The sequence below is a fragment of the Wolffia australiana genome, chromosome 13 (assembly GCF_029677425.1).
Source record: "Wolffia australiana isolate 7733 chromosome 13, ASM2967742v1".
NCBI lineage: Eukaryota > Viridiplantae > Streptophyta > Magnoliopsida > Alismatales > Araceae > Wolffia > Wolffia australiana.
In genome coordinates, this window is record NC_135847.1 from 12,258,144 (window position 1) to 12,281,408 (window position 23,265).

Sequence of the window (23,265 nt, forward strand, 5' to 3'; positions counted from 1 at the left end):
TATTCTAAAATAACTTTCCATGCATTGGCAATTTTTTTTAATGTTGATACCAATTTTAATACGTAGGATCAGAAAAATACCATCAACCACGAAAAAAAATGCTGTGTTCAATGACAAAAGCTGAGAATGAGAGTTGACCCAGTGTTATCCTTCGTTGCATGTACCAAGAGGACTCCCAGGTTATAGAAATAATGCAAAATTAATCTTCCCCATCAAAAATCTATTCTGGATTTTTTTTCAAGGCATTATAGAAAAAGCTATGAACATGATTTCAACACTTGAATGATAAATAATTGGTACAAATTTATATTTCTACAGACTGAATAGCCAATTTGGCGGCAAGGAGAGCAACATTATGTTTGACCAGCTCCAGTGCATTACTCAGCCTTTCCGACGTGTCTCTTGTGGCCATGGCCCACAGCTTTCGCTTTTGAAGTGCCAGAACTTCTGTCTGCGTTGACCCTGAGAACAACAAAGTTAAACCCTTATGAACTTTAATAAATTGTGTTACCAACTTTCTTTTAAAAAAATAATGGTTAACACCCAACAAAGCTAGGTTAAATGACGAGGTTAAATACAAGGTTCCAAAAAATCAACGAGACTGAATTAGATGCTCACAACAATTACTGATAACTCAGTAAAGGATTAGGATAACCCCATGTGGAGTCAAGGAATGGTAATATAAACCCTGTGCCATGTTTCTACTAAATCATGGGTCCACCAACAATTATTGAAAGTTTCTGGTGGCGAGACAAAAAAGGACAATTCAAAGCATATTCATCAGCCACATGCCAACGAGAAATTATTGGCTGATACAAAAATAGGTTGTTTGGTAGTGATGAGCAAAGAAGTTAGATTTTCTTGTACTTATGATAAGATTTGTGTTCGCGTGATTTGCCAAATTTATGTATGATCCTACTTATGATTACAATATTGTGTCAATCTTGTCATCCTTTGCCTCCATCGATGACGATGATGACAGGACACTGTCGAGTTGTCGCTGTCTCAGTCATTCATCCCCAGTAGAAGGAGAAAAATCAATGCAAAAACACCATTGTCATTGTCTTTAATCATTGCCAGAATGTGGATGAGTCCCAATAAAGTAAAAGACTACCTCTGGTACCATAACAATTTACAATGCACTTCATCAAGCAATAGAGGTAACTCAAATTTTTTTTTTTTTGAAATAAGAGGTAACTCAAATTATAGAGCTATCACTTTATCAAATCCTAAAGAACAAACCTGAGACAGGTTGCAGCGCTGCAAATGATACACGCTCTGGCATTGCAGGAAGGAATGCAGGATTATAAAGCCCTGAATCTTCATTTTCAGCCCAAATTACTGAGCTTCGGATGCGGGTCTGGAGTGGTTCGTCCTTGGGAGTCTGATGGTTTGAATTAAAAGTTAATTTGAGCATGAACGCCGGCTCATATTTCAGAAATATATCAATTACCTTAAGTTTGATCTCCAAGTTGTTTAAATTAACAAGAGATTCCTTCAGTTTGGCAACTTTTGAGATTGTTTCACCTTCACTTCTGTCCGCACGATCTTGCATTGGTACAATAGTTCCTCTCAAGTAAGGTTCACTCTGAAATCACATAAGAGGAAATCCACGGATTTTCAACAATTCAACTCAAATTTAAAATTTCACAAACCTATGCAGATTTACCTGCGTGATGTCTATAATGTCAACACGGCCGACACCCCTTATTGAGACCAGGGCTCCAATATCCAATTTTTCAACCTATTTTTTAAAAAACAAAAATAAGTTCAAGTACCGTTGGGATTATACCCTAACGTTGGTTGGTACCATTGGATATTTTCTGATTAGATAAAAAACAAGAAGATGCATACCTTCTCTATGAAGACCAGGCACGCATGCCTAGCAGCATAGGACAATTCTGTGGATGATGGGTTAGAAGGAAGAGGATCCAGGACGAAGTGCACAAACTGATACTGCCCTTTGTCCATTGACTGTGACAAATTGAAAAAGGAAAATACGTGAGAGATGATATTTCAAATTATATATATTTTTTAAAAAGTATTTGAAAATAAAAGCCAACAAACCTCGGCACTTTCATTAATACTACAAGATCCTGATTTTATTCATATCCTTGAACAGAACGTAAATAACTATGATGTCCTAAACATGCAGGAAATTTCTTGAACAGTATTTCTAGAAAATCATCGAAAAAAAGAAATCCAGAGGTAATAAAATGTGTAAATGAAACAAATCGTTTACTATAACGGGAAACACTGTTCCCCACTGTAGGAAAATTCTAAAGAGGAGAAAATCCGCTTCAATTGAATTATAAGAAAAAAGAGAAGTTATGCATTCCCATGTTCTCACGAGTAATATTTGAAAATAATCGACGTCGCAGTAGAAACGACAGAAGCAAGATGACGGTCTTTGGTTCCAAGCTGGTCATCAACAACAGTTTGAATCTATTTACAAGAAACGCAAGAATTTTAAAATAATGTTGTCGATTCTAAGCATCCAGTTCAAGAAACTGGCAAAATACTTTGGAGGAATCAAAGGATACATACAGATAATAGAATTAAAAATAAATCTGTCGCTGAATTTATCGGTGCACCTCATAAAAGACGAAAATATTTTCCAGACGAAACAATGACTGAGATAAACTTATAACCGTCAAAGATTTCTGATGGGATATATATTTGGAGAGAGAGATAGAGAAAGAGAGAGAGAGATTGAGACAGAGAGAGATAGAGATAGAGAGAGAGAGATTGAGACAGAGAGAGATAGAGATAGAGAGAGATTGAGACAGAGAGAGAGATAGAGATAGAGAGAGATTGAGACAGAGAGAGATAGAGATAGAGAGAGATTGAGACAGAGAGAGATAGAGATAGGGAGAGAGAATGGACAAAGAGAGAGAGAGAGGGAGGGAGACTGTGTGTTTGACTGAGGGAGAGAGTGAGACAAAGATAGCGAGGGAGATTGTGACAGAGAGAGAGGGGGAGCGAGGGATGAGAGAGGGAGAGAGAGAAAGAAGATATATATATAGAGAGAGAGAAGGGGTGGATTCATCGACCAACGTTATAGTTCAAAATCCAAGGAACTTTTGTTCAAAAAAAGGAAAATTAGGAAAGATTGTAACCTCTTCCAGCAATGCCAGAAACCTCGCTTCATACAAATGCAATGTCTTGAATTCTGATGGAACCATGACCTGTGTCACCATTTAAAGCCGAATCAATCATTCATGTCAAAGAGACGATATTCTAAACTCGAAACCAAAATTTGAATGAAGTTCCGCATTCAGGAATTCATCCTGATAGTTATACGAAGTTCAATGCATTTCTTTCCCCTTGAACACAAGCCTGTTAATCATCGAGAAAGAATAAAAAGGCACTCGATTCTTTCTCACAATTGAAATTGAACACAAAATGCTCATGGGTAGTGATAAAACCAAATCATAACAAGCCTCCAATCTATCCATCGTGTTCATCTATGTTCTGATTAATCATCGCCAATTCCTAGCATTTCTTTTTTTTTGAAGAATCTGCAGTCGGTAAAATCGCTAATTTCTGAAGCCCACCAGGAATTTCATAGAACTTCGGGGATGGTTAATGACGAATCAAATTGTATACCCAATCGGAATCACAACATCCGAAGAGAAATCGAGAGAAAACAGCTCATAATTAGCCAATACAAGCAAATGCGAACCTCGTCCGGCGGGAATGGAAGCAGCGGAAGATCCAAGGACTCGTCCCGAGACTTCCCGCCGAAGCAGAGCACGCGGAGTCGTCGGGGTTTTTCATAGACATCAACTCCCATATAACCAGAAGAGAGGCGAAATCCGCGACGGTTCGGAAGACAGTTCAAGGGAAACGACACGAGGCTAGTACTCGCAGACGCCGATGCCACGCCGAAGAACAACGAACGACCAAAATTTGGATTTCTAACAATCAAATCGGCAGCAGAATTCGCCATGACTCCCCGCATCGATCGAAGAACGAGAGCAGCGAAGATGAGGAGATCGTCGAACTGGATTTCTTCCTCGATCTTACTCCAACCAAGCAAATTCCATCGCCTTCTCTTCCTCGATCGATCGTCGTTCCGAGTAGAACAACGGCAGGAGCATTCATCGTTCGGTCGCAGAGATTTCCCCGATAAGAGGCGTATAATTAAAGAGAATAAGAAGGTAAATTGAAATGTATTTCGTTGCTTAGGGGTTTATTCCTAATTTTTTGTATTTTTGGATTGGGATTTGTCCACGTAAGCGGCTGCAGCGTTTATTGGATAACTGGCTCAAGTTTTTATTTTTTTGGATTAGGATGACATTAATTTAGAATTGATGACGTGGCAGTAAAGTAGATAGGATTGTTGCGCGGTTTGGAGGGGGAAATTCGCTCCACTTGGGGCGATCGGACCGCCCCGAACCTCCAGTGTTAGCAGGACGGTTCTGGGGCGGAAATCCGAACCGCGCTCATTTGAAATCCGTCCAAGAGAGAGGAGAGAGAGATAAGAGATAGATGAGCGAGAGAGACGCAAAAAAGAGAGAGAGGTAAGAGATAGATGAGAGAGATGACCAACGCATGAGAGAGAGGCGAGAAACGAGCGAGACAGATAAGAAAGATGAGAGAGAGATGGCTGCTTTTTTTTGAAGAAAGAGATGAATGATGAAGGAGAGAGAGTAGAAGCGATTTAGAGAGATGAGAGAGAGATACCAACGGATGAGAGAGATACTATAAACGAGTGAGAGAGATAAAGAAAGATGAGAGAGAGATGACAAAGGTGAGAGAGAGACGAGACAAGAAAATGAGTGAGATATATGAGAGAGAGATGACCAAGGTGAGAAAGAGACGAGACAAGAAAATGAGAGAGAGATGACCGAGGTGAGAGCGAGCTGAGACAAGAAAATGCGTGAGATAGATGAGAGAGAGATGACCGATGTGAGAGCGAGACGAGACAAGAAAATGAGTGAGATAGATGAGAGAGAGATGACCAAGGCGAGAGTGATAAAGATGAGAGAGAGACGAGGTGATAAACGAGTGGGAGAGATGATCATGGAAAGAGATAGAGAGAGAGACGTGACAAGAAATGAGTGACATAGATGAGAGAGAGATGACCAAGGCGAGAGTGATAAAGATGAGAGAGAGAGATGAGGTGATAAACGAGTGAGAGAGATGACCAAGGAAAGAGATAGAGAGAGACGAGACGAGAAATGAGTGATAGAGATGAGAGAGAGATGACCCAGGCGAGAGTGACAAAGATGAGAGAGATGATGATAAACGAGCGGAAGAGATGAGAGAGAGATGGCAACAGTACGATAGAAATGAGAGAGATCCTAAAGAGAGACAGACGCTGCAAGCTGCACGAAATGTGGTTCGAAAATTCGAACCGCGCAACCGCGCAGACCGCCCCAGATCGGACCATTCAGAAGAGCAGTCAAACATGTCCACGTAAGCGCTGACCCTACACACGATGACTCGGTGAAGACTCGGTTGAGACTCGCTCCGAGTCAGTAATAACGGTAATTGACCAGTGCTATAAATACGAGCTTCGAGAGATCGAGCAAGCGAGTTCTTCGCGATGGCTTCCTTGTTCTCAGTCTGTCGATCTCTCGCTCGGAGATCGCCGCGATCGAAGGTAGTTCAGAGATGTCTTCTAAGCTCGTTGATCTCGAAGGAAGAGGCCGTAGGATACCACGTCGGAGGGGGAAGCTCGTTCATGCGCGGCACCGTGTTTTGGGGGCCCGGAAAGCCCCTCAGCATCGAACAATTCCTGATGCCCCGTCCCAAGGCCGGGGAAGTCCTGATCAGGACCAAGGGTTCGATCTCCTTCTTTTTCCGTTTTCATCTCGACGGAAATTCGCGAATGCGTCTGCAGTGTGGTGTTTCTTTCGTGGATTACTCTCTTGGGTATGATTGCCTCGTATTTGTGATGATAGAAATTTCGCGTCGTATTTACATTGTTGCTATTGATTTGGATAATATGATTCTAGAGAATACATTTTACGAGAGGTTTTCGAAGCTGTTTGTAGGATGAAAACATCATTTTCCATGCGAAATTTAGTCAAATTTCGCCGCTTATTGAGAGAAAATGATTCTAAAGAAGATTTTTTTACGAGAGGTTTCCGAAGCTGTTTATAGGATGAAAACATCATTTTCCATGCGAAATTTAGTCAAATTTCGCCGCTTATTGAGAGAAAATGATTCTAAAGAAGATTTTTTTACTAGAGGTTTCCGAAGCTATTTATAGAATGAAAACATCATTTTCCATGCGTAATTTAGTCAAATTAGTGGAATTTTAGCTCTATGGGTAATGCCCCTAATCCATCAAAGCGGAGCCTTTTGGGCTGCTTTGAATCAGTCTCCACATCTGATTATTTATTCTGGATTCATCATTTCGTCCGATTTTTTTTTTTTAGAATAGTTACGTATTATCAGTCTTTGGAGTACATGGAAGAGTTCTTATGGCTTTAACAGAGCAGAAATTTTCACCTCTGGCGTAATCTACTGCGACAGCTAAGACTTCTCGGCAATCATGTTCAAAGAATCAATAAGGAATGCGAAGGTTATTATCTTTCAGAATGAATGAAAGAGAAAAATATTTCTTCTTCTTCAAAGAATTTAACATAAAAGCCAAACCCCAAGCAAAGAAGAGGAAGCAGCCTGAAACGAAGAAGAGTCTGATCTGTCTTCATTCAGGTCTGGCCCGCCCGACGAGCATCCTCATCGGAAGGGATAGCAACTGACGTTCTGGGTTTCTTCTTTTTACATAAAGAGGAAAAAAGAATGTTAGGTTATTTCTACGTCATTTTTTCAAAAAAAAAATTATTTCTACGCCATTATGATGTTTAGCTAGTCTGAATATTTTCTCTCCCTCTCCCATGGTTGGAGTTTCTTCTCATATTTACTGGTTGGTTTATCCTCGCGTTTTTTTGGGCGTCTATTTTACAACGTGAAAGATTCGTTTTTTGGGTATCTATCAATGTTCAAACTTAACTTCTCAGCCTGTGGAGTCTGCCATTCTGATCTTCACGTGATTAAAGGGGAACTTCCATTTGCAAGTCCATGTGTAGTGGGCCATGAGATAACGGGAGAAGTGGTTGAACATGGGTCAAACTCAGACAGAGGGACTATAAATAGGTTAATTTTTTAGCCCCAATATTCATTCTCATACAATCTTCATTTTATTTCTTCCCTTAGATTGAAACCAACTTCTTTCTTATGATAAACTTCTTGTTTGACTTAGATTTCCGATCGGGGCACATGTTGTTGGGGCTTTTATCATGCCATGCGGCAATTGCAACTTCTGCGTGAAGGTTAATTCTTATCTTCATCATCTTCGAGCTTTCAATGTCATCCTGACGTAATAATGTATCGACAATGGGTGTATAATGTTTTAGGGCCAGGAAGACCTGTGCGAGGATTTCTTTGCTTTCAATCGAGCAAAGGGAACACTTTATGATGGCGAAACACGTTTATTTTTGCGCGGAAGTGGTATTTCTTCCCATTATCTTTTTCTCTTAACAATGATTCTTATTAATTACCATGAGTTATTAGGCGTATACTCACTTTTTTTGTCCATTACTTGAGACTTGTTTAAATTCATAATCTGACAACTGATTCCTTTCTTGCACAAGTGACAACCGTTTTCTGTTGATAACTGTTTATTTTCTACACGTGATTTATACTTTTAGTTATATTTTTATATTCATCAAAAGTTAAATGTATTTTGATGACTTGGGACCCATCGAGAAGCATTTTTGCAAGTTCTAACCAATGATTCTGATATGTTATATTCAAAGAAATATAAAAGAAGGAATAAGAAGTGAGCCGGTCAACGGTCGTTGACTGCGCGTGCTGACTAAGGGAGGGACGAAACCCCTATAAATAAAAGAAGAAGAGAGTGGGAGGACGAATCGGGTCTTTCTTGAAATCCTGAAGCTGACGGTTATGGCAGTCGGAGGGGCTAGAGCAGCGGGAGTTGGCCAGCTGAAGCGGACGAGGGAAACTCCGACTTGGAGAGAGGAGCATCTCTATGTCTTGCGCCATTCTTATTCTCATTCCATTCTATCTATTGATCGAGTTTACAGACCTACATTGGTGATCTCTGGTGTTTCTTGAACTATTTCATTAATACTATCAGTGTGTATCAGATTCCCTGTTTCCTTGCCTTAAGATGATTAATTTTGTTAAATGGAATATGTCTCATGATTCTTTCTTTATTCTCTGTTTAAATTTTTTTGTTTTCAGAATTCGTTATTTCTTATTAGCCCCGATCTACTCTTTGCTTTCATTGCAGGGAAACCAGTGTACATGTATAGCATGGGGGGTCTTGCAGAATACTGTGTTGTCCCAGCCAATGCATTAGCTCTTCTGCCAGCCTCTTTGCCATTCACCGAGTCTGCGATATTAGGTTGTGCTGTGTTTACAGCTTATGGCGCCATGAGACACGCAGCTGAACTCCGTGCTGGAGATTCTTTGGCAGTCATCGGAATTGGAGGCGTTGGTTCGAGGTAATTGGTTTTTTTCATTTTTTAGCCTATAATTTTGAAAATAATGAACCAGCTCAGTAAAATTATTTTGGGGAAATGTGTTGAAGCAAATGGCAGCTTATCCTTGAGGGCTTATATTCTGTGAGATTCAAGTGCTTACCAACTGTGTTAATAGTTATAGTTTATAGCCTGGGTGCTACTTTTCCTCTTAAAGCAGGATGTCCTGCTTCAACTGTCCCCCACAACACCTGCTGTTGGCCTCCTTTTTATGGCCCAAGCACGCAGTGTGTTGCTTCTGGATTTGAACCCGAAACCTGGCTGTGATAACAGGTTAAATTGATACGTGTCTTCCTTAGACCTACCTGGAGAAAAGGAAGAAAAAAAAAGCCTGACCGGTGCCATGTCAGACAACGTGTAAGGCCACTTATAGGTGGAGATCCAGGCCTATAAATAAGGAGGAAATAAGTTAACTGGGACATTCTTGAAGTTTGTTGGTGGCAACAAAGGGCTGAGCGGGAGATACTCCTCCTCAGAGGCAGACAAGAGCGATCCGCCTCGTCTCCATATCTCTTCTCCCTTCCACTCTATTCTCTCTCTTTATATATATATACTGGCGGAAGCTACATTGCGGTGGATCAACTCTCATCTATTTGATTCCCTGAGTATTGCTGAATTCTGTAACTCTAGGTATTTCTTGAAATTGAAATCATACATCTTTTGAAATTCGTCGTATATGGATATTCTCCGTGGAGGATTATATCGTGTCCTTAACAACTCTGTTAAAAGCTATAGCTTCAAGCAAGGGTGCTAGTTTTCCTCTTCAAGCAGGATGTTGTGCTTCAATATATTCCATGTCTGTGTCTTCTCTTTCTAGTTTACAACGTCAGTATTCATCTATTAGCTTCCATTCAAATTTGAGAGGAGGGAGGTAGGGAGAAGGATAGAGAGCAACATTTAATTTGAATAGGAATTCATATTTATTCATCCATTCAAGTTTATTACACCGTTGCCTCTACTATATCTATCGTAATGTACGATCTTTCTGTTTCTTATTTAGTGGGCCCATTATGTTTGGTCCATTAATCCGTTGTAAGAAAGTATTTGACTGGCCTTAATCTAGGAGTTAAGCAGGCTCTTTCTCTTGCAAGTCACTCTGTTTTCTCTGCTGCACCTTGATTCTCAGCCTTGCAGCTGTCAATTCCTGGAGCTAGCCATGGTGTGACATTTTATCAGAGCTAGCCATGGTGATCTAGTAAGCCATCTTCTCCGAGCTGAACTTTCAGCCTTCTGCGGTGTATCTTAGATCGGCATCCATCAATAATAGAAGAGCGATAATTTTAGGCCACTATTGAAATCACCTTCTACCTACAGTCATTTGTATAAAAGCTCTGGGGATTTAGGCTCCAATTCAAGGGCCACTTCAAGTATTGGGTTAATTGCCAGCTTGTGGCTGATATGAGTCAAGTGGATCTAAAGTCAAATGAATTATATTATAGTTCCATGGTGTTGCAATCAATGGAAGTGTTATGCTTTGTCTTGATTTCCCTAAATTTGCCAAGAAATTCTTTCTTTATGGAATTAATCTTTTTCAATGGAGTAAGTGCGGGCCACTTATTCTCTGAAGAAGGAAACCTGGACAACCATTTGATGCAGCCGATGATGAATACTGGTGTTCCAATGAATGCGAGATGGAGTGAAGAGGTGCCACTGATCCGGTAAGGTTGTTGGAGAATCTGACTTCTAGAGTCAGTGGAAGAATTCTGTATCTGAAGTCTCCAAGGAGCTGTGGGTCACAGTAGATCTCACTCACTCCAAGAAACATAATGAAGCCCGATTATATGGTTTCACTCTGAAGATCATGTACCTTAGTCTATGCAACTTAGGCGAGTTGGAGAATACCTGTGAATTGAAATCACCCAATAAAAAACCTAGATTCTGAAGAATGAGCCATCATATTGAAGGATCAATTGGAAAAATTCTGAATTGGTCTGATACAATCCCATACCACAAGGGTATCGGTTACAACCCCGTGTCGAAGAGAAATATAGGAATAACTTGAAACACCAAATTCGAAAGTGGATGGGTTGAAACACAAACAGTTCTCACTACAACTTTGAGGAAGATAAGACAAAAAAGGGGGATAACCACGATCGCACCGAATCGGGGATCGTTTTCTTGAAGGAGAGGGAGGATCTCCCAAGCCAGCCGTGGAGTGCCACAGCGTCCACCAAGGAAAGACTCTTCATGTCCTCTCCCACCTCCTTCTCTTCTACTTATGAATCAAACTTATGCCTCTTCGTCTTCCCTCTGCTGCTCTGCACGTGTGAGGCGGAGGCGTTTCTTCCTTCGCACATAGGTGCGTGGGAGAGTTGTATCAGTATCTTCGGCACTTTAGCCTATTAGGGGCAGATTATTGCTTCGATTTTTAGGTTAGTTTATGATATGACAGTATCTAAAAGGCTATCAATCAAAAAAACAGAATGCATCTGCACCTGATAGGTGGAGATTTATCTCAGTGCTCGATTGAGCAACAGACTGATCCTGTAGATTGAGCCCCCGATGAAGATCTCAAAATCTTGAGCTCTGTTGCCTTCCTCGTTGCCTGGCTGAATGCAGCCCCATGCCTCGAGGGAAAGACCCACCAACTGATTCTTGAAATCCCCTTCCAAAGACCCGCCATATACTTTCCCCTCCTTCTCCATATATCCTTATTCTCTCGCCATTATCCTCTAATGGGCTTATCATTCATTCTTCTCCTCAACAGGCCTCACCTAGCCTTTTTATTCCACGGTCCACACGTGCCAATTCACGTGACAATCTTCTGTGCCCTTTAATGCAGTTGAATTTGGGTCAGCCCTTGGTTGACCCTCACTGTGACCAGTGACCACTGCCTCCTTGGTTTGTGATACGAACCAGGATCTAGGTTCGTATCCGGAGGACAGTAGAGGGCGAGGAGAGATAGAAATTCCCGGGATAGAGAGATGAAACAGGAATGGTCGGGGGAAGGCCGCGCTGAAGGGGTAGGGATCGGCCGAGGTCGAGCCGCCTGAAGACGCAGTAAGGTGGAGACGATCAAGAGGCAGGGGATCGTAGAGGGAGAGAAGGAGACCAGACCTAGATGAGGAGAGGGGAGACAAGAACTTCTTCTTCTATCTTCTTGGCTGCCCTCCTAAAGGGAGGGCATCCCTATTTAAAGGGAAATACAAAATAGCAAATGACTAAAACGCCCCTGTGGGCTAACATGACGAAATTACCCCAAGGATCCTATCAGTCTGCATCTCACCTTGATGTCCCTTCCTTTGCCTCCTCTTGTATTTGATGTAGAGGATCGTATCAATTTACGCTTTTCACTTTAATAATTGTTGCCTTCCTTTTAGGATGGAAGTCATGATTCTAGGTAAGTAGCTGATTGGCTCACAGTCGCTCTCTGCCGCAGCCCCATCCCCTGGACCATTCAACGATCCCCTACCTTCCCAATCACCTCATTGGATCTTCAGCCGTCTCCCCTCCTACCCGATCCTTGCTGCCACAATCATTTCTCTACATGCCTTCAACGATCGCCGTCCCCTGTGACCATCAACCCTTTGCCACTCTTCTGGAGGCTCGCTCCAGCCGATCCCTGCCTCCTCCATTTGATTTTTCCTTTTCTCCATTCCGCAATATGAACCTAAATCAAGGCTTGTATTATGGTCCCAAACTCAATTTTGAACCATTGGTGAACCATATTCTTACTCCGACAAGTGCTTCCAAACATTGAAGAAGATATTTTTCTCAATAATTACTCTCTTTTGATATTGGAGCCTCAGGTCTTGGAGAGAGATGATGTTAAAAGAACTGGAATAAGGATGGAAGTATTAGAGAGAAATAATGAAGATTGAAGGATGAACAGAGAAGAATAAAAGGAGAAATTAAACAAGGGAGAAATGAAAGTAATTCAATGCAGACATAGATATTGCTATCAATGAATGAACAAGTTGAGGGGCTCTGGGTACAGAGGTTATCATGAGGTAATAAGCAATACTCACTGCCAAAGGGCAACGACAAGGGAGCTCTCTAGTAATGGTGACAAGAGTCAAGACACGGTGCCAATGAGTCATGATTCTCCTGTAGTCCTTTCCAAGAAAGAAGAGATTCCTATATTCAAAGGGGACAATGTCGAACAATGGCTAAGATGTATGGAGAAATAATAAGATGAGGTTTGGGCTATAAAAGGCTAGACCTTGTGACCCATCGCCTGGAAGGCCCACCTCTAGATTGGTATAAACGGGCAGAAGAAATGTACACTTCTTAAAACTGGAAGGATTTCAAAAGTCATCCTAGGGCAGAATTTTGCTAGTTGATCAATCTGGGTATGGAAGATATCCAAACTCCAGCTTAAGGTGAAGTGCGGCACCTGCATATCTGTTCCATCTGTCATGCACTCTCTTTCTGTTTCTCCCACTATTGGGCCCATTATGTTCAGCAAACTGATCACTTACAAGACAGAAACATGGTTCATTTTCTTGAGAATCACTCTATTATCCCCACAAGTGACACAAACCCCAAACCCTATGAAGGTTTCTGTCCTTTTTTTCCATTAAGGGCATTCTTATTATTATCCCTATATCCCCTTTAAATAGAGCGGTCTTTCCTTTAGGAAGATATTCAAGTAGTCATCAGAAGTTAGCTTTACTATTATATCTCTCACTTGGTGAAAGCCATCCCTCTGTTTACCTTCTTCCGGGGACGTCCATCCCACTGGCACATCTTCTCTCCAAGCAACGTCCACCCTGATGCTCTCTATGAAAACACCCCCTCTCTCCCTATTTTTCTCCCTTCTTTGCCACGATAAGAACCAAGGTTCTTTTCATACTGCACTCCCGAGTGTCAGCCAATTATTGGAGAAAGCTGAGGTATATCCAGAGTTGTTGCCCTTTGACAATAGTCTTCCAACAGTTGTTTGCAGATAGCTCGTGCTTTTGGTGCTTCAGAGATCATTGCCATCGATGTCCAAGATGACAAACTTGAAAATGCAAAGAAGCTCGGCGCAACAGATACCATCAATGCTACTAAAGAAGACGTTATCGAAAAAATCAAGGCAATATTTCTATCCTTACACTCTCAAAAAACTCTTTTTCTGTCATGGTATCTTATGGAATATTAAGACCTTATCTTCTTTGTTCTCATAGAATAATAGGAATACACTTACTGGCTTTGTTCTACTATTTGCCAAGTCAGAGACATATTTGTTATTCCTGCATTAATTTTCTGTGGACGTTCCTGGAATTCTTTTATTTCTAATACAGGAAATTTTAATTCTCTGAATGTTACTTCATAGATTTACATTTTCTAATTTAGCGCAAATTCACCATTTCTGCAACGACTTTTTCACTTAGAATGGACTGCTTTTTCTAGAATTTTCTTAGAGTTCTTTCTCATCCGAAACATATAACATCAATAGATTATCATCTTTATTTTCACAGTTTAATATTTTTTGCTAGTCACGGCCAAACTCGCCATTTCTGTAGTGACTATAAAGAAGGGAAATTTTCTTTTTCATGGTTAATTTCGTCTGTGCGTCAAAGATAAATGACTATTTTTTTTTCCATTTTACAAATCTATTAGTCAAATTAATATGAACTATTCAACAAAAAAAGAGATAGACTTCAAAAGAATTCATCAAATCGTACATTCCTTAGGTGGACTTCAGAGTTTATACTTAAGTGGACAATTTTCCACATACGTTCGTTTAATTATCTTCGGCCGGAACAGGAAATAACTGGAGGGAGGGGCGTTGATGTGGCTGTGGAAGCTCTGGGAAGGCCGGCGACTTTTATGCAGTGTGCCAACAGCGTGAGAGATGGAGGAAAGGCGGTGATGATCGGGCTCACTGCAGCTGGGTCAATGGGCCAAGTTGACATTAATCGCCTTGTTCGCCGACAGGTCAGCACTAAATACATTTGCAATGGATAATTAATGCCTTCAAGTTTTTTGAAAAGTGAAATGGGACAGTCACCTGACAAAAAGGTGGCTATCCCAATGTCTTAAAGTTTAGATGGTTGGCGTGTGAGAATAAATATATTTTTGATGAAAATTTTGGACTTATTGCATTTGTGAAATAGTATGTTTTTGAGACAGAAAAACTGACTGGGTTGGCTTTTGTGCCCCTCAGTCTTCTGTGGAGCTTGATTTGGAAATAAAACTTTAATTTTTCTTGAGATTTTAGTATTTCATGTGAGTCCAATGACTCAAACAATTCTTGGAATTGGTAAGACAAAGAAGATAAAAAGTTTTTACATAAATTCTGAGCGTGAAGAACTGGGTATTGCTGATCAGATCAAGGTCATTGCATATTAAAGTGTTTATTTGTGTTTATTCGTGTTTATTCATGTTTATTCATGTTATTCGTGAAAATTGATAGGTGACCCTGATTCCAATGGTGATTGATTTAAAAAAAAACTTATTTTCTTGAGATTTAAGTTCTTAATTTGATTTGTGGTCATGGCAAATAATTTAGGTGCAATGTGATATGTTCCTGCATGGGGGTCGGATTGAAATCTGATTGTAGCTTCAATTCCAACCAAGAGTTATTTCAAGTATCCAATGTAACACTAGAAAAGGGGGTTAAGGGACGGGAGATAAGAGAGGTTCCCGGGGTAGATGGGAGAGAATGGGAGCGATGAGGGGATGGCGGAGGATTGCCGAGGAATAGTTGCGGGCTCGGCAGGGGATGGCATTGTTGATCTGCGCGCACAAGGCAAGGGAAGAGTCATGACCAGATAGGAAGGGAGGGGGGTTTCATGAGGGAGAGGTGGAGAGCTTACAGTGTGATTTCCAATGAAAGGATCCTTGGGGCTAGTTTTGTCATGTTAGCCCACAGGGGCATTTCAGTCATTTGGCTATCATTGTATTTCCTTTAAATAGGGATGCCCTCCTAAAAGGGAGGGCTGCCAAGAAGAAGAAGAAAAAAGTGTTCTTGTCTCCCCTCTCCACGTCTAGGTATGGCCTCCCTCTCTCCCTCTACGATCCTTGTCCCTCATGATCGTCTATTCCTCACCGCGTCTTCAGGCAGCTCATCCCAGGTCAATCCCTGCCCCATCTGTTCGACCCCTCAGATCATTCCCGTTTCACCTCTCTTCCTGGGGAACTTCTACCTCGCCTCGTCCTCTACCCTCCTTTCGATACGAGCCTAGATCCAGGTTTGTATCAGATTTCCTGCCTCGGGATCCATCGAATTGGGGCTTAGGTAGAGTCCCTTATGGGCATGGCCTATGGTTTGGGATTGGGCCCTTGTTGGGCCTTCCTCCTTACATAGACCCGCTGTGGTATCATATCATAATGCAAAGTACGTCTGTTTTTGGCGGAGCTTGATTTGAAAAAAGAAACCTTTTTTCAAATTTGTGGGCATTAGGAATACCTAACTACTTGGGGTACGTACAAGATGGTCAGACAACAATGTATTTACATGTTTATTCAAAAACATTGATTGACTATGTGATAAGAACCTTGATCTAGGTTCGTATCGGAAGGAGGGTAGAGGGCGAGGCAAGGTAGAAGTTCCCAGGGTAGGAGAGGTGAAACGGGAAGGACCCGAGAGGAGGCCGAGCAGAGGGGGTTGGGATTGGCCAGAGACAAGCCGCCTGAAAACGCGGTGATGTAGAGACAATCAAGAGGACGGGGATCGTTGAGAGAAACGGAGCGTGGACATAAGAAGAGACGAGAGGGAAGGGAAAACCAACAGTCACTTAAGAAACAACTTCCAGTCTGCCCTCCTAGAAGGAGGGCTGTGCTATTTAAAGGAAACATGGAGGGAAGGGGCCTGGCTGCCCTTAATGGCAAAAGGACGAGAATGCCCCCAACGAGGGCCCGAGAAATCCTATCGCTATGTTGACTTTCTTGGCCGTCCATCTTTGACGGGCTTATTTTTAAAAAATAGCTTTTTTGCTTGAGATTAAGGTATTTTATATGATTGTTGGCGTAATAAATTTGTGAATTCTTCTGATTTGTAAAAAAATTGTGATTGTTGGCTTATAATGTTTTTATTGAAAAAAATTAACTGATTTTCAGAACTTCTTGCTCGTCTGTCTTCAGCGTAACTTTATTTTTTTCTTGATATTAGATTACTTGGTGTGATTTTTCAGCTCAATGAATAACTCAGCACTTCTGATTATAACGATAATTGGATAATAACTTAATTTATGTGTTTATTGAAAACTGGTCATGTAGATCTCATTACCTGTCTGACTGAAACACGATGATCAGATAATAACATGGTTTACTTTTTTATTCAAAAAGTTAATTCATTGTGTTAAACATCTAATTTCATCCTTTTCTATTTTGACACACATGTAAAAAGGTGGGCCATGAGTTATAAATGGCCCACCTATCTCTCTCCTACTTTCTCTTCCTTTTTCCTTTCTCTTTTCCTTCTTTTTCTTTCTTTTTTCTATCGCTCCCCAAAGAATGACCTTTTTGCCCCTTAAAATAGCCGTTGGGGCAACGGCTATATGACCGTTGCCCCCAACGGCTATCTTGAGAAAGGACTTAGCCTATAAAGGAAAGTCTTTCCCAACCTGTTTACATGTGAGTTTTTCCCCTTTTCTCTGTATTAAAAATCTCAATAAACTTCTTCTGCATCTTTCTCATTTGTCTCAAAAAGGCCTCATTTGTCCTATCTGTTCCCAAAGGCAGAATTCTCTGCATTCTTCACATGGTATCAGAGCCAGGTTGATTCATTCAACCTTCCCTGACGAAAGGAGCTCCATAGTCTGCAAGTCTGCAAGTCTGCAAGCAAGTTCTATCATCATATGGGAAAAAAGGCTGCTTCCAGGAAAGTTTCCAAGCAGGCCAAAGCTTCTGCATACAGCTCGGAAAAAGAATCCTCTGCAAACGAAGTGCTTCATATATATGATTATACAAAGAACAGACTGGTCATACCAGATCTGGATCTTAAGTATGATGGTACAAACGGATATAGTTGGATGAAATTGACCGAAAGGTCACTGGTCGCTGCCTTCATGGGTGACCATCTTACTGATGATTCACCACCTACCGATAGGCTCAGATTGAAGCTTTGGCGCGCAGAAGAAGCATACATCACCAACTGGATGGTGAGAAATATGGAGGTAGAACAAAGAAATCAGTATTATCTAATGGATGTTGTTGCAGATATATGGAGGGAAATCCGTAAATCCTGTGCAGAAATGCAAAACGATTGGAGGGTGTATGACCTCCTTCTTCAAGTAAAGTTCATCCGGCAGAAGGAATTATCAGTAGCTTCATATGTCCCAACTCAAGGCAATATGGAGAAATTGATCAGCTATGGCCAGTCTCAATTCAGAATCTCGAGTACTGGCAAAGGGAGATTAAAGTAAGAACACTTACCTTCCTCATGGGCTTAAATTCTGAATATGAAAGTCTCCGATCCCAGCTAATCCATCGGGAGAAATTCCCTACATTGGAAGAAGCGATCTCGGAGGCAACAAGTGCCGATTGTAGAAAGAAGATCAAGCCGCCAGAAGGCCAAAAGCAACAATTATCGACTGAGCCCTCTGTCTCAGTAGCACATGCCGCTAAAAAAGAAGAGTCAAGAGAAAATCGTCTAAGCACGTGTCTAAGGAAGCAACGGCACAGAACCCGTAGTCTGCGCCTACTGCACCAAGCCAGGACATCATATTAAGGAGTGCCGGAAGCTGGCATGGAAGGAAGACCTCAAAAAGAAAGGGTTATGGAACCCAGGAGCAAAGAATAAAGCCTACGTTGCATCCTCCAGCAGTCAAGTGGGAGAAGCACCAAAGAAAGAAGAAGGAGATATTCAAAAGCTCATAGCTGAAGAAGTCGAGAAAGTATTCAAGAAATTCAGCTCCACGTCTCTCGCCCAATCAGGTGAATATAAAAGTATTGCATTTACTACATATGAAAATCTTCAACCAGAATCACATGGATGGATAGTAGATTCTGGAGCCACAGATCACATGTCACCTGATAAATCATGCTTTGAGGAATATAAAGTAATAGATGATAATCATGTTGTCTTTACTGCCAATGGTGGGATTCTAAAAGTGGCAGGAATTGGGAAAATAAAGATTAAAGATGTATTACTACAAAGTGCTCTTCATGTACCAGGACTTAAAGCCAACTTGTTGTCACTACAACGACTAGTGGACGACACAGGTTGGAGATTTATATTTGACTCATCTAACTGTTTTTTGTGTGAAAAGGAAACCGGCCAGAAGACTTTATCTGCCAGAAGGCAAGGGGGACTCCTGCTAGTGGACGGACTAGAAGGACAGAGGACTCTGAAGATGGTTCTCAACACTCAGTCAAGAAACAGTATTTTCTTACTGCACAGGAGACTTGGACACCCTTCCTTTCATCTTCTGAAACAAGTGTACCCTGATTTGTTTAAAAACATTGATATCCAAAGATTGGTTTGTGAGTCTTGTCAATTTGCCAAGCATAGAAGATCTCATTTTTCAAGAACTGATCATAGGAAGAAATTTCCATTCGATATGGTTCATAGTGACGTTTGGGGTCCTTGTTCTACTACAGGAAGATCGCAGCACCGATGGTTTATAATCTTTGTGGATGATTACTCAAGATATTCCTGGATCTACCTGCTTAAACACAAATCAGAAGTCCCAACCGTGATCATCAGATTCATCGAGTTGATCAATAACCAGTTTGGGAAAAGGGTTAGAATACTTCGATCTGATAATGCAAGGGAGTATTTCAGTTCTGAAGTTAATCAATACATGAATGATCATGGAATTATCCATGAATCCTCATGTGTGAACACTCCTCAGCAAAATGGACTTGCTGAAAGAAAGATTGGGCACATTATGTCTTCAGCCAGATCTCTATTATTTCAAGGAAACTGCCCCAAGACTTATTGGAGTGATGCTGTGGCTACTGCTGTACATCTTATCAACCGAACGCCATCTAGAACCCTGTCATTACTGTCACCGATTGATCTATTAGCCTCAAGTCACCCAGAATTATCTCTTCATACAAATTTGGTTGCTAAAGTATTTGGGTGTGTAGCATATGTTTATTCCCACTTTGCAGGAAAATTGGACTCCAGAGCTTTCAAGTGCATTTTTGTGGGGTATTCATCTACTCAGAAAGGTTATGTGTGTTACCATCCTCTTACTAAGAAAACATTTGTTACCGCAGACGTGAAGTTTGATGAATACAGCATGTTCTACAATGAGGGACATCGATCTGACTGTTATTTGGAAGTAAATGAAACAGGAACAGATTTAGATACGGAAAATCTGGGATTTAATCCATCTGAAAATTCCTCTCCAGCTATGGATCGAGCGGAAACGGCTGAGGACAATCCAGAGTTAGATGGAGAACAAGAGTTTACTCAGATGGAGAACGAGGAAGATACTCATGAAGACCTTTCGGCACCAGCTAATCAAGGTTGGTCTATTGCCATCAGCAAGGGTACTCGGGAATGCCGCAGTAAGAAATTATATCCCATATGCAATTATGTGTCTTATGATCGTCTGTCCTCAGGTTACAGAAAGATTGTTCAGGTACTACTGACCACTGTCATTCCAAGAAATGTTCAAGAAGCTATGTCTCAAGCCGAATGGAAAACTGCTATGGATGACGAAATGTTGGCATTAAGGAAGAATGGTACATGGGATATGGGCCCACTCCCAGAAGGAAAGAAATTGGTTGGTAGCAGATGGGTATATACGATTAAATATAATTCAGATGGCTCTATTGCAAGGTATAAAGCTCGACTGGTGGCCAGAGGATATACCCAGTCTTATGGAATAGACTATCATGAGACATTCGCTCCAGTCGCCAAGCTGAATACAGTAAGATTAGTAATTGCACTTGCAGCCATGCATCAGTGGGATCTTTCGCAATTTGATGTTAAAAATGCATTCCTATATGGCTCCTCCCCCCGGTTATCTATTGCATGAAAACTCATCATATGTGTGTCGCTTAAAGAAATCTCTGTATGGATTAAAGCAATCCCCAAGAGCATGGTTTGAGAAATTTTCATCTACTCTCATATCAGTTGGATACTCACAAAGTGAGGGTGATCATACCCTATTCTTCAAACATGGCCAAGACTCCAAACTGGCTATTTTAATCGTCTATGTTGATGATATTATCGTTACTGGCAATGATATCAAGGAAATTGGAAATCTAAAACGTCATCTGACCAGCAACTTTGATATTAAATCTTTAGGTCAACTCACTTATTTTCTTGGTATTGAAGTAGCTTATTCCAGGATCGGCATTGTCCTATCTCAACACAAGTACGTCCTGGATCTACTCAAGGATACAGGTAAATTGGATTGTAAGCCAGTAAGCACTCCATTGGATACAAATGTCAAACTTCAAGCCAAGCAGAGCGACAAGGACGACCTCATCGATAAGACATCATTTCAGAGATTGATTGGCAGATTACTCTATCTAAACCTCACAAGACCAGATATATCCTTTGCTGTGAACTCTTTAAGTCAGTATATGTCAGATCCACGACAGTCTCATCAGACAGCAGCTGACCGTATTCTCTCCTATTTGAAAGGGACAATTGGGAAGGGTCTTCTATTTCAGGCAGGGGGAGACCCTACGGTTAAAATCTTCACCGATTCAGATTATGCAAGCTCTCTGGATGATAGTCGATCTACATCTGGATACTGCAGTTTTTTGGGAAGAAATTTAATCACCTGGCGTAGCAAGAAGCAGCGGGAAGTCTCAATATCGAGTGCTGAAGCAGAACTCAGGGCTTTAAAGAAAGGTGTTTGCGAAGGAATGTGGCTTAACGATATTCTAACTGATTTAAAACTCATTCCTCCAAAGCCAATCATCTTATATTCTGACAGTCAATCAGCTATTGCTATGGCCAAGAACCCCGTGCATCATGATCGTACGAAGCATGCAAGAATTGACAGACACTACATCAAAGAGGATTAATTCTGGACTCATCAGTCCAGAATACATACCATCACCGCAACAGGTGGCTGACATTCTGACCAAAGGACTACCAGGAAGACAGTTTCAAGATTTGGCGTCCAAGTTGGGCATGATTAACATCTATGCCCAACTTGAGGGGGAGTGTTAAACATCTAATTTCATCCTTTTCTATTTTGACACACATGTAAAAAGGTGGGCCATGAGTTATAAATGGCCCACCTATCTCTCTCCTACTTTCTCTTCCTTTTTCCTTTCTCTTTTCTTTCTTTTTCTATCGCTCCCCAAAGAATGACCTTTTTGCCCCTTAAAATAGCCGTTGGGGCAACGGCTATATGACCGTTGCCCCCAACGGCTATCTTGAGAAAGGACTTAGCCTATAAAGGAAAGTCTTTCCCAACCTGTTTACATGTGAGTTTTTCCCCTTTTCTCTGTATTAAAAATCTCAATAAACTTCTTCTGCATCTTTCTCATTTGTCTCAAAAAGGCCTCATTTGTCCTATCTGTTCCCAAAGGCAGAATTCTCTGCATTCTTCACAGATTGTATAGAAAATCTTTCCTGTCTGTCTTCTGAGTAGCTTGATTATGAAAAGAATCCTCGAGATTGAAGCATGCAATGTGCTTTGTGGGAGTAACGAATTACATTATGTTATATTTTGGAATGCTTTTGGAGGAGAGCAAGAGGAGGCAGGGCGACGGGCGGAGCCGCTGTCCAGGAAGGGAGGAAGAAATCGTAGAAAAATCAGTAGAATTGCTCATTTTCAGCCCCATTCTGTTTGCCTTAAATAGGCAGACAGAACTCGCTAATAAAGTAGGGAGTGAGCGCTTATTCATAAAAATAACCGATTGCCAAGATTTTTTTTGTCTGTCTACCTTCGGTGAAGCTTAATTTGAAGGAACACGTTTTTCTTCATGATCAGAGTATTTTTTGTGAATTGTGGCTGTAACAAAGAACTGTGTTCTTCTGATCAGATCAAAGTCATAGGATCTTATGGTGCAAAGGCGAGGCAGGACCTTCCCCAGGTGGTCAAACTTGCCGAAAAGGGAGTATTTGATCTCAAAAACGCTGTCACGAGAAAATGCAGGTTTGAGGAAGCAAACAAGGCCTACCAGGACCTCGACCGTGGCAAGATTGTGGGCCGGGCTGTCGTCGAGATAATGTGAAATAACGAAGAAAAAAGAGTTTTTTTTCTTTCTCTGCTGTAAGTTTATTATCCTTTTTCTCTTTAAGCTGTAGCATGTAGGAGACAGTACTTCTCTTTGAACACCTGGGGAAGAGAAAAACTATTAGTGCATATTTGTTTCAAAATTGGTATTTTTTTTACACTCGTATGGAGAGAGAGAGAGAAAGAGAGGAATATGGAGTAATATAGTTAGAGTCTGGAAGAGGGTTCATAAAAATATTATTTGTATATCAAAATTCAGTTTGATTTTTTTTTTTGAAAGAAAAAATTCAGTCTGATTTTTACATTGGCCATTGTGGCCTAGTCTGACTTAGATGACTCGACTCTCGACAAGCTCTTCAGCCAAAGTTATGAAGTTTATACAAATCATTTCCTCAGTGCATATAAATGTACATTGATTATTCTGTAGATTATATCGGTGCGTGAATTTTCTACAAAAAATTCGACTTATATTGCTAATCAGTTATGAAGTACCAACTGGGCTGCAGCCATCGGTCAATTTGAGGCATGAGGTAAGTTTTTTTCTAAAAAATTCACGCGTCTATGCAATCTACAGAATAGTCGTTGTATATGTTTTGTAATGATTGCTCAAATCATTTGAGTCATCAAACAATTATTTAAACCACCCCCCATAAATTTCTGATAGTTTTATATCACAACATTATACTTATGTGAATTTAAATTATTTTTGTGCC

The 23,265-nt window shown here is 40.9% G+C and overlaps 2 protein-coding genes across 2 annotated transcripts; one reads left to right on the forward strand and one right to left on the reverse strand.

Annotated features, from left to right (window-relative positions):
* Positions 1-205: 205 nt before the first annotated feature.
* Positions 206-4,134, reverse strand: LOC144711005 (ATP-dependent protease La (LON) domain protein). The gene is made up of 7 exons (XM_078584897.1): positions 3,686-4,134; positions 3,120-3,188; positions 1,855-1,974; positions 1,670-1,744; positions 1,454-1,588; positions 1,243-1,384; positions 206-462 (listed from the first exon to the last, which is right to left on the reverse strand). The coding sequence occupies exons 1-7, from the start codon at positions 3,962-3,964 to the stop codon at positions 305-307; spliced, it is 978 nt and encodes a 325-aa protein (XP_078441023.1). The 5' UTR covers positions 3,965-4,134; the 3' UTR covers positions 206-304.
* Positions 4,135-5,533: 1,399 nt separating this feature from the next.
* LOC144711004 (GroES-like zinc-binding alcohol dehydrogenase family protein) lies at positions 5,534-22,701 on the forward strand. The gene is made up of 8 exons (XM_078584895.1): positions 5,534-5,792; positions 6,978-7,113; positions 7,220-7,289; positions 7,374-7,467; positions 8,273-8,486; positions 13,401-13,542; positions 14,217-14,387; positions 22,359-22,701. The coding sequence occupies exons 1-8, from the start codon at positions 5,555-5,557 to the stop codon at positions 22,548-22,550; spliced, it is 1,257 nt and encodes a 418-aa protein (XP_078441021.1). The 5' UTR covers positions 5,534-5,554; the 3' UTR covers positions 22,551-22,701.
* The last annotated feature ends 564 nt before the right edge of the window (positions 22,702-23,265 follow it).